The 10,864-nt window shown below is 40.6% G+C and overlaps 1 protein-coding gene across 2 annotated transcripts; it reads right to left on the minus strand.

Moving 5' to 3' along the window:
- Nucleotides 1-583: 583 nt before the first annotated feature.
- On the minus strand, nucleotides 584-10,113 carry LOC130562042 (trypsin II-P29-like). 2 transcript variants are annotated; one of them, XR_008963882.1, is made up of 7 exons: nucleotides 9,962-10,113; nucleotides 8,884-8,904; nucleotides 8,631-8,796; nucleotides 8,280-8,548; nucleotides 8,025-8,173; nucleotides 2,210-5,272; nucleotides 584-2,004 (listed from the first exon to the last, which is right to left on the minus strand). XR_008963882.1 is itself a non-coding variant. In XM_057346836.1 (6 exons), the coding sequence occupies exons 1-6, from the start codon at nucleotides 10,017-10,019 to the stop codon at nucleotides 4,988-4,990; spliced, it is 948 nt and encodes a 315-aa protein (XP_057202819.1). In that variant the 5' UTR covers nucleotides 10,020-10,113; the 3' UTR covers nucleotides 584-4,987. The 2 variants fall into 2 exon arrangements, 1 of the variants encoding a protein (XP_057202819.1); XM_057346836.1 differs by having other exon boundaries at nucleotides 584-5,272.
- Between the last annotated feature and the right edge of the window lie 751 nt (nucleotides 10,114-10,864).

The following is a 10,864-nucleotide window of genomic DNA, read 5'->3' on the forward strand; positions in this document are numbered from 1 at the left end:
CACGATCAGCACCGGCGTTTATGATCGGGCGCCCAGAGTTGAAAAATGCTCAACCTTGGGCAGAACGCTGCGCCTGCAGCAGGCGTTTTCAGCCGAGCTCCTGCCGTTTTCAGCCGCGTAAATGCGTCTCGGTGTACACAGCCCCTAAACCAACAGAAAAGATTATCTGCCTTTTTTAAACTGAAACATCGCAAAAAAACAAGTAATTATTCAGTTTTAAACAACACAAAACTAATGTTTGTACACGTATTATTTCTAAAATGAGCTTATTATCATGCTCTCAGTCTTTCATATTGCTGTTGCTTCATTAATACCGGATATTTCAGAGCGGACAAAGTGTGGTATTTAGTGGGTTTTGAAGCTAAATTGTTTGAGTAACGCATACTAGTGTAGAGAGCATTTACTCAACATCATAATCTCATTTTATCCTAGTATCATTTCAAATAGGGTAGAACAGCACTTCTATGTACCACTGCTGTGTGCACACTCACATAATGCAAAAGACTACTTACAGAACACAGACACTCACGCGAACACACAACAGTTGTACATCGCGCGCACATGCACAATACACATTCTAGATAATTTATGGCTCCAACCCCCATTTGCCACAGTAACTATTTTACTGAGTAAGATAGCAAGCACATGACAAAATCACACAGCTTAATGATTTAATGAAAGAAAACACTTATTGATTATATTGATATTTAAATCATACTTTTATCTGAAAAATATTCCCACAGTAATTTTCTTAATAGCTTATGCATTTTAATACTTATGAAAGCAACTTAGAAGAGAGACAGCTCAGCAGATGTCTCCAATCATCCAGCTACAATGTTTTTTTTTTTTTGTCGTGGTAGAATTGTTCTTTCAGTGTTCCAATAAAGACAGAAGGTTTAGACAAAGGTTCCAGATCTCAAAATATTATGTTCATGCTGGACAGATGAATTACACTCTCCTTTTCTCCATATGGCTGCCACCATAATTCTTAAGCCTTTCCAGTTACACCCTAACTGTGGGGCAAGTACATTTTCTGTTTTGTTTTTAAAACTGCAAACTATAAATGTAATATTTCAGCTGAATCAGTAATTGAAGTGCCGAAGTATGCAGGGTATCTTCTAACATTCATGTAGATAAGGAAATATTCCTTTAGTTTTAATGGTGTCTGTAGACAGATGTTTTACTTGGCGCTCATACAGTATGTGTATAAGGAAATACTCCATTCTCTCTGCTCTTTTCTTCTTTTAGATGTGCTGCCTGTGGCCCCATAAGCATGGCCGCTCATTGCACTTCTTTTCTCTCTGGATCCAGAAGCTATTGGTCCACATCAGCCTATGTGTTGTTTCTGTTTTGCCCACTGCCCTTGACCAGTCCTCTTTCTCCTGCCTGTTTGTGTGCTAGTAAATATCACATCTGCAATTGAAACCCGTCTTCATTTTCAGACAGGCAGAATGTGCATTTGAAAAAATCTATGAAATAGATTGAACATTGATTGATCGAAGATTGAATAATTTAATTTGTCATTTAAACATTTTCTGTTTCACACTGTTTTCGTGCAATTTATTCACCTGCTGCAGCCTACATATAGCCATAGACATAGATGTGATGCAATGCACAGTATTCAGTGTTTTGATGGGGTTCGTTGACACTGCTCATCCTGACACATACTGTGGTGGACACGTGGTGCCAACATGCCCAGCTCCAACCCGACGTTATGCCATGCACCACTGGAGGTTCCTGAATCCAATGTACCCAGCTCCAGTGCGTGCTGAGGTCTGTGTAAAGTTAAAAATCCAGTTAATGACCTATAAAGCAGGGATAGGCGAAGTCGGTCCTGGAGTGCTGCTGCACAGAAGATTTAAGATCCAACCCCAATCAAACACACCTGAACAAGCTAATCTGTGTCTTCAGGATTACCAAACCCACAGGCAGGAGACTTTTTTCCAGGGTTGGAGCTAAAATCTGCAGCACAGCAGCACTCCAGGACCGTTGTTGCCTGCCCCGCTATAAGGCATTAAATGGATTAGCACCTCATTCAGAACCATTCAATCATTTTAAGTCTAGAATAAAATATCTCTTAAACTAAGCATATACCTAATTAACTGCCCAAATAAATTTATGCCAGAATAATTAGTTTAATCTGAACGAAACATAGGTTTGATTTACTATTCATCCTTTATATTAAGTTGTATGGCCTGTACACTAATACCAGTTTGTTTGTCCCTCATGTCACATCCCTGGATTCATGGGGACTCCTGTGGCTGCAGACCAGCTCCAACCCAGCCTGATGTATTAAATGTTCTTCCATGCACTGTCGAGGGGACCGGGGCCCGCAGGCCAGCTCCATTCCAGACTGATGCTCATCCCTGCACTGCCATGGACTGATGATGCCAACAGACCCTGCCTCGTTTTTCTTTATATCTATGCTATATACTTATTTTATCTATTTTTACTAAATTTTTCTGAAGCTGCTTTGCAACAATGCAAATTTTGAATTGAGTTAAATGTTGAAGTTAAAACTATAACAATGTCTGGATCAATATAGCACACAACATAAAATTCATCTGTTTTACAATTACCAAACAACAAGTAAAAATATATCAAATGTAATATATAAATACAAAATACAAAATATAATTATTATAAAGTATTATAATATTATATGTAACAGTATTATGTGTACGGTATGTCTGCTCTTTGAAAGTTCCACGTTACATTTAAAAAATAAAAATACTGTAGAACCTGCTGTCATGGAATAAAGTAATGCAAGTAAATGGGTGATAGGTTTTAAGGTAATCACTAATACATCAGCTTGGAATAGCATACAACACCTGTCTCTTAAAGCTTGTTTAGCTAAGAGCAGGAGGAAAATTGTATTGTTGTACAAATATAAAATATCTGTATTTAATGCTTGTAATGTCAATGTACTGTATAATCTTTAAACAACTGCGTGGTTCTTCACCTGTTTAAAAACAGGCAGCGGCCTGTAAATGGCAATATGCAAAGTATTGAAAAAGCAGTAGAAGTGAAAATAGCAGTATTTCTTAGCGATTTGCTATTTACACTAACATAAAATAGCTGTATTTTCTTTGGATTAAGTTAACGTTTCTATTTGCACCTCAGTATTGTTGTGTATTAAACATTATGCAATTATAACAGAGTGTAAATTATTATATTTATAAAAATTATTAAAATGATGGCAACTCAATTGAGATATTAAAGGCCTACACCAACCCCTAAACGTAAACTGTATGAATAAAAATGAATTTTAAGTGTTAAATCAATTTCATTGAAAACAAAAGCCTTTATGATCTTAAAGGTAATAGAATAAGATTAAAGTGTGTCTGCAACGAGAGGTGGATTAGAACCCCGATATCCTGTGCTAGGCAATACAGACCTTACACCATACGCCACTGGGCAGCCTATTGGTTGGTTGTGTTAATAGACACTGGTTTAAAACAACCGCTAATTTGGAGATGTTGACGTCACGTGGGTCACCCGCACCGTTAGACGCTCAAAGTTTAAGACGTTAGATTAGACGGTCGGTCGGCATAAAGGGCTCAGCATAGTCCAGGCAAATTGCGCTTTCGTTCTGCGTTTTGGGGTAAAACGTAGCTCGAAAACTAGGCGGCTGCATATATGAAAAAAACCCACCTAACCCTAAACAAATTCTAACAAAAGGTTTCTCAGCTGTTTTTTTGTAGTATTAGGTGTCCTTAATAACATACTAAAAGTTTACCAAAGTTTGACCACTAGAAATGTATAATTTTCAAGATGGCGTCCAAGATGGGCAGGAAGCCCTTAAAATATCCTAACTCATTATTTGACCTAGCCAAGCAATCTTGGTGTCTAAAGGTTTGCTGCTGCGAACTAGTGAAACGAATTGTCGTTTGGACCAGATTTGGTTCGAAATCAGGTCACAGATGGTCGTTTTTCGATTTCGAATGTAGCATGCTGAGCCCTTAATGTTAACATTAATGGCCACAATTGGCCACTGATCCTTGCCATTCAGGTCCCGTGTCACACACAGTCACGCACATTCCGGTGACAATTTAGTGACTTTGCCACTATATTTAGCGAATTTCAGACCCCTTTTGTCCACAAAAGGTGCACAGCTTTCATTCAGTTGGAAAAGCTCGTTTTCTCAGCATCAAAATGTATGTTTGAATTATTTGAAAAATCTGCGTTGTTATTAATAGCCTATAACAAATGTCGCTGTGTTTTTTGGCTTCATCTTCACTCTCTCGCTTTCTGCTGACATGACAATGACGTAGTTTAGAGCGGCTTTAATGCACCTTCATTTAGGCCTACACTAATCCTGAGCCGCATCAGAGTCGCCTTTGATACTAGGCTCTGAGGAGGGTCAGAGCCGACATATTTTAGATCGGCTTTCATGCGGCATTGCGTCTTTACACAGAAATTTAATCCGCCACAGAGACGCCTTAACTCGCCTTTGTGAAGACGCCATTATATTTCATAGATGCTATCATGTATGCCCATGTCATCTGATACCATGTTCTGCAGAACATTTAAGCCGATTATTTAGTATAGACAAAGTTAAAACACGTTTCAAGCTGATTCCTTTTTTCTGTAGTCATGATATTTACTCTGTTTAAGTGAATAAGTTGAATACATTTTGACAAACTAGATGTCTGTATTGTAGACGTTGATCATTTTGAAGAGATGAAGTAAAACAAAAGTGGCTTCAGTGCATTTGCATTGGTCCCTGTCAACAATCTGTATGTCAAAAAATATCAGTTCTGATTTGAAGGCTATGGGTTTTCATATCCTAACATACCAACAAATATCAGTTTGATGTACAGTATGTACATCATACATTCTTAATCTATAGTGCAGAAACTTGCTGACCTTTACTATTGTAATAGCTTATCATTTAAATACATGTATCAAGCTAAAATAAAGAAATGTATATAAACATATAGTGACAAAAATAACCCTGAAAATTCAAGTGTACGTCAAACAATGTTTAAGAAAAAAGATAGAGGGAGAAAATGAGTGGAATAATAGAATATGTGAGAGACAGAGTGAATATGAAGCGCTCGGGTGAGCCGCTGGTGTTGTCATTGGAGATGAATTGAACAAATCCAGGCGGGTCACTGCTTGTGTAAGATGTGATCCAGTCCTGGTAGCGAGACACTTTTGCGTACACACCGGGAAAGCCAGGGTCGGCACAGCCTTGACCCCAACTCACAATTCCAGACTGAACCCACTGGGCGTCCTTCTTACTGACCAATGGCCCTCCAGAATCACCCTGCATAAACAAACATTCAACATTTACACCTCTACGAAGTCTTACTAAGTCTTAGGTATTTTGATAATATATAATTGTCTTATATATTAATAGTCAATGGCAAAGAATGTTGGAAATATTGACATTACTTAAGCTAAATATAAATAAAATAAATCTATATGTTATTTATTGTCATGGCTCTGCTTCATTTATCATGTTTTTCTTGGTCCTGTAGCAGAGCCATGGCAAAGCTTTTGGTTATGTGTGGAGAGAAACATATTATTGTCCTTTTGACAATAATATACGTTCTCTCCAGTGTCTCGTCATTGGCCCCGCTCCTCTCGTTTCCTTGTTATCTTTCCCTGAGTGTTTGATTACCCACACCTGCCCCGTGTCGTTATCCCTCGTTTGTCTTGCCTATATATTCCCTCTTGTTTCTTTGTCCTGTGCTTGTGGATTGTACTGTGTTCTACGTATGTACCTTGTGCTTGTTGCTGTGGATTACTCCCTGTTCGTCTTAGTAAGTGTTAGTTTTTGTCTAGTTTGTATTTAGCCCAGTGTCAGTTAGTCTACGTCCTGTTGTTTGTTTTATTTTTTTGTGACCTTTTGTTTTCCCCCATCGAGGGTGTTTTGTTTTGTACTTTTGTTTATTGTTTAAAATAAATATATATCTTGTTAACCCCTTCACGTTTGCCTGCATCTGGGTTCTTCCACCTCGCTGCCACACCCCCCGGTCGTGGCAGACCGTGACAGAATCCACAAGCTACCACCGAACCCAGCAGGCATGGAGTCGGACGAGGCGTACAGGAGCCGCCAGGCTCACGTCCTGTTCGGCTTCCGCCAGAGGGGGACCCCTGTGAAGGACTTTGCCATGGACTTCCTGTCCACCGCGCGCTACTCAGGGTTCACCGAGGCAGAGTTGAAGGTAATCTTCAACAGCTGCCTCGATGAACCCTTCGAGCCAGCTGAGATGCGCCGGTTGATACACCTGGGCTTCGCGGACCAGATCGAACTCGCGATGAATCGTGAGGAGCCCAGGGGAATGTCCATGGCGGAGCCTCTCACGGGGCTGGCGGCTATCCCCGAGGACGGTCCCTTGCGGATCGGGGTTGTGGGCATCGCCACACCGTCCTCTCCGCTGCCAGCAAGCCTCGGTGGGAAGCGGGGGAGACGTGAGTCCTGGGGCTCCACGTCTGAGGAGTCCCAGCCTCAGCCAGCCGCACCCTTTGCCTCTCTCCTTCAGTCGACCTCCAGGCGGGTGGCTCGGCTGAAGAGAAAGAGGCAGCGGCGGGCAGCGCGGACTTCCCTCCCTGCCGGTGTCCAGTCCGGTAATCCAGTTGGCGTCCAGTCTTGTGTCCAGTCCGGTGTCCAGTCTTGTGTCCAGCCCTGTGTCCCGTCCGGTGCAGCCGGTATCCAGTCCGGTGGAGCCGGCGTCCAGTCCGGTGATCCAGCCGGCGATCCAGCCGGCGTCCAGCCCTGTCCAGCCGGCCTTCCAGTCGGCGTCCAGCCCTGTCCAGCCGGCCTTCCAGTCGGCGTCCAGCCCTGTCCAGCCGGCCTTCCAGTCGGCGTCAAGCCCTGTCCAGCCGGCCTTCCAGCCGGCGTCAAGCCCTGTCCAGCCGGCGTCAAGCCCTGTCCAGCCGCCCTTCCAACCGGCGTCAAGCCCTGTCCAGCCGGCCTTCCAGCCGGCGTCAAGCCCTGTCCAGCCGGCCTTCCAGCCGGCCTTCCAGCCGGCGTCCAGCCCTGTCCAGCGGGCCTTCCAGCCGGCGTCCAGCCCTGTCCAGCCGGCCTTCCAGCCGATACCCAGTCCAGCAGCCAAGCCGGCCCCTGGGAAACTCCCAGGGTCAAAGACTGTCCCCCCAGGACTTCCCCTAAGTCCCCAGGACTCCGCGCCCTCGAGCGAGCCGGGGACTAAGACTTGTTTTCCCAATCCGTTTGATTTACCCCCCATGAACTCGTGTTTTGCCCAACCCCCCCTCCCATGTTTGTTATTTTTATTGTCGCACCCCAACCCCATTGTTATTTTGTCTTGTCTGCCACTGATTTTGTTCTCCATGTTTGGTCTGTTCATGTCACTGTCTCAGTCGGTCTTGTCTCGTCCGTCTACCCCTTGGTGAGCACCTGGAGGTGCTCATTAAAGTAGGGGCTTCTGTCATGGCTCTGCTTCATTTAGTCATGTTTTTCTTGGTCCTGTAGCAGAGCCATGGCAAAGCTTTTGGTTATGTGTGGAGAGAAACATATTATTGTCCTTTTGACAATAATATACGTTCTCTCCAGTGTCTCGTCATTGGCCCCGCTCCTCTCATTTCCTTGTTATCTTTCCCTGAGTGTTTGATTACCCACACCTGCCCCGTGTCGTTATCCCTCGTTTGTCTTGCCTATATATTCCCTCTTGTTTCTTTGTCCTGTGCTTGTGGATTGTACTGTGTTCTACGTATGTACCTTGTGCTTGTTGCTGTGGATTACTTCCCGTTCATTTTAGTAAGTGTTAGTTCTTGTCTAGTTTGTATTTAGCCCAGTGTCAGTTAGTCTACGTCCTGTTGTATCTTGTTAACCCCTTCACGTTTGCCTGCATCTGGGTTCTTCCACCTCGCTGCCACACCCCCCGGTCGTGGCAGACCGTGACAATTTAAGTAATATATTTATATAAATATAATATACAAATAATTTAAGTATATAAATAAATATATAAAACAAATAAATGTTTTTTATAGTGAAGCTGTGCAGAGAATAAAGAGTGTTTTGGATGTAAAGAGAAGAATGACTAATAATTTACCTGACATGAATCTTTCCCTCCCTGATTTAATAATCCAGCACATATCATATTGTCTGTGACAACACTTGCTCCTTTATAAGCATTTTTGCAATCTGTGTCGCTCACAATTGGTATCTCCACTTCCTGCAGAATGTCAGGGAGTTGGTTGGCTGTAACATATAGATCAGGAAAACTTCATTGTTTAAGTACTTTTTAATAGACAATTGTGTGCTGAGGTTAGAAAACTTGCTGTGTATTTAATGTGTGCTCACTCACAATTAGCTATAAGTAGTCCCCATCCTGTGATCCAGCTCTTAGTACCCGCACCAAATGTGCTACCTGTAGCCGCCAGGCAAATCGGCCAAATATAATTTGTGAACTCCACAGGGGACGAGAGCTCGAGTAGAGCTATGTCGTTGTTTTCTGTAGACTCGTCATAGGAAGGATGTTTGATAACTAGACGCACTCTGCTGGACACTTGATTTGGGTTCGAACCCGTATTGCTTTGACGTCCAAAGTACAGTATGATGGAACTCGTAATAGTGCTGTAAATTGGCAAACGTCAATTTTCATTATTATGTGATCATTTTTGAATGATGAAGTCTTTGGCATGTGTAAGCTTCATACCTCTTAAAGCAGTGAGCTGCTGACAAAACCCAATTTTTACTGATCAGGCCCCCGCCACAGAAATGACCTGCACTGGTGGTGGTTACGCTTACTTGCCAGGGCCAAGAGCCTGAAGTTGCATCCTGTCCTCCAACAATTTTGGTGTTAAGTGGGGCCTGGCCGCACACTGATGAAAGAAGAAAATCGTATTAAAGTATAGAAAAGCATTCGGTGTGGAACAAATAATGAGGCCATTGTGAGTGTAAGCACTTACCATCTGACTGGCAAAGTGAGCCTGTAAATAGACAGAGAGAGAACTGTATGGTATTGAAACTGCCAGAGTTGATATACAGGTTTGTTTAGTTTGCAATCATTGTTTTGACAGATACTGTAGATACTATTTGGAATTAGGCATTACCAAAAAACACAAGATAAAATTGTCCCACTGTCACTGTCACTTCAGTGACCTTTGTTACAAAAACAAGCTATTATGTTTTTTATATACAGTATTTATTACATTTAGATAAACAAATCGTTCCACAGTAGTTGTTATGTCACACCATAGGACACATGTATGGTATATTTGTCAATAACATATTGAAAGAAATAACAATGAAGCTACAAAAACAATCTAAATTTAAGACTAAAATTTACTCTAATTACATTTATCATATTGTTAATTTTGAGCGTACACACCTAATCATGCTTTATCATTGTCTAACTATAAAAAAAACTATAAACTAACACAAATTAATGTAAAGAAGCATGCATCCTCTTTAAATAGTATTGATAAATAGTAATAATATTGAAATAGTAAAAAACTATTAAAGTTTCCATGTATGTTTGACTTGTCAGTTGCAACAAAAATAAATTAATGAAGAGTATATCTTAGGTAAAAAAAATAAGTTTCTATGTTAACATTAGATTAGCTGACATAAACTAACAATAACCATTGTAATTTACAGCATTTATTCATCTTTGTTAATGTAAAACCTTAACTAAGATTAATAAATGCTGTAAAGTATTGTTTATTGTTAGTTCATGCTGTAATGAACTAATCTTAACAAATAACAATTATTGTAAAGTGTTGCCAAAATTAACAGTATTTAAATTACAGGCACGTTTTTTTTCTTATTTTGCTTAAACCATATTTAGGCATTTAAGCAGGCTTTTAGATTTTACAATCATGAAAAACATAAATACAGTTGTGTATGTCCAAACTATAACAGAAGCTTTAGGTATAAGGTAGTTTGAGCATGTTACGAATGACCTTCGCAATGAAAATTCTATTATTATTAATAAAAATCAATCTAATTTTGTCATGTTAAAAAATGTATATTTGTTAATCTTACCTGCTATATTAAGAAGTATGGCCCCAGCAGCCCAACACAGCACAGTGTAACAGTTCATTTTCTTGTGTGTTATCCGTCTCTTGTGTCCTCCACTGTCAAGTATCTATTGACATAAGAAGGTAAGTACTCACAGCTTCATCAAAAGTCCTTATGCCCCCACCCCACTTCAATGTTTATATTTGGCTCACCTTGTCTGAGATGTCTTTTATTGTGGCTGCTGGAGAACAGTACACACCTGTTTACCTCATTAACATTTCACTAGTGCTTAGAATTCCAGGTCAATTTTTATTGAATGTCACAAGAATTCTTTTACATGCTGGCCTGGCTTTAGCTTGTTAGTGTATCCATGCAATTGTATGTCCTGCTTTTTTTCTTATATGATAAACCTTGCCATCTGCCTCTTGCTTAGTGATGAAGAAATAATAAACATATCCAATAACATATCCAAGTCCCCTCCTCATACAAATTTCCATTACACAAACAAATTACATCTCTTACCTGTTTTATTATTATGGAGAACAGTTTTAGTACTATAACTTTTGATTATTGCTACCACCAAAAACTCTCAGAACTACACACAGAGAATATTTACATTTAGGCAGGCGCTTTATTTCAAAGTGACTTATTATCATTATGTATGTTTCCTGAGAATCCACAAAAATAAACTGAAAAACTTGACAAAGCACAAGAAATAGTTTCAACATTCTCACGTTCTGGATGCAGAAAGGCAGCTAAACATTTACCTCTTTCTTTCTCATATATGTATTTTTGTATGACGATAACATCAGTAAGTAATGAAGTATAAATATGTAACCATATTTTCACACGTAGATGCGATTCTCTTGCGTATGTTTTATGAGTTTGTTTGTTTCTTCTGTAAATACCATAAGGGTGTGCATGTAA

Source organism: Triplophysa rosa, linkage group LG11, assembly GCF_024868665.1.
Source record: "Triplophysa rosa linkage group LG11, Trosa_1v2, whole genome shotgun sequence".
Lineage (NCBI taxonomy): Eukaryota > Metazoa > Chordata > Actinopteri > Cypriniformes > Nemacheilidae > Triplophysa > Triplophysa rosa.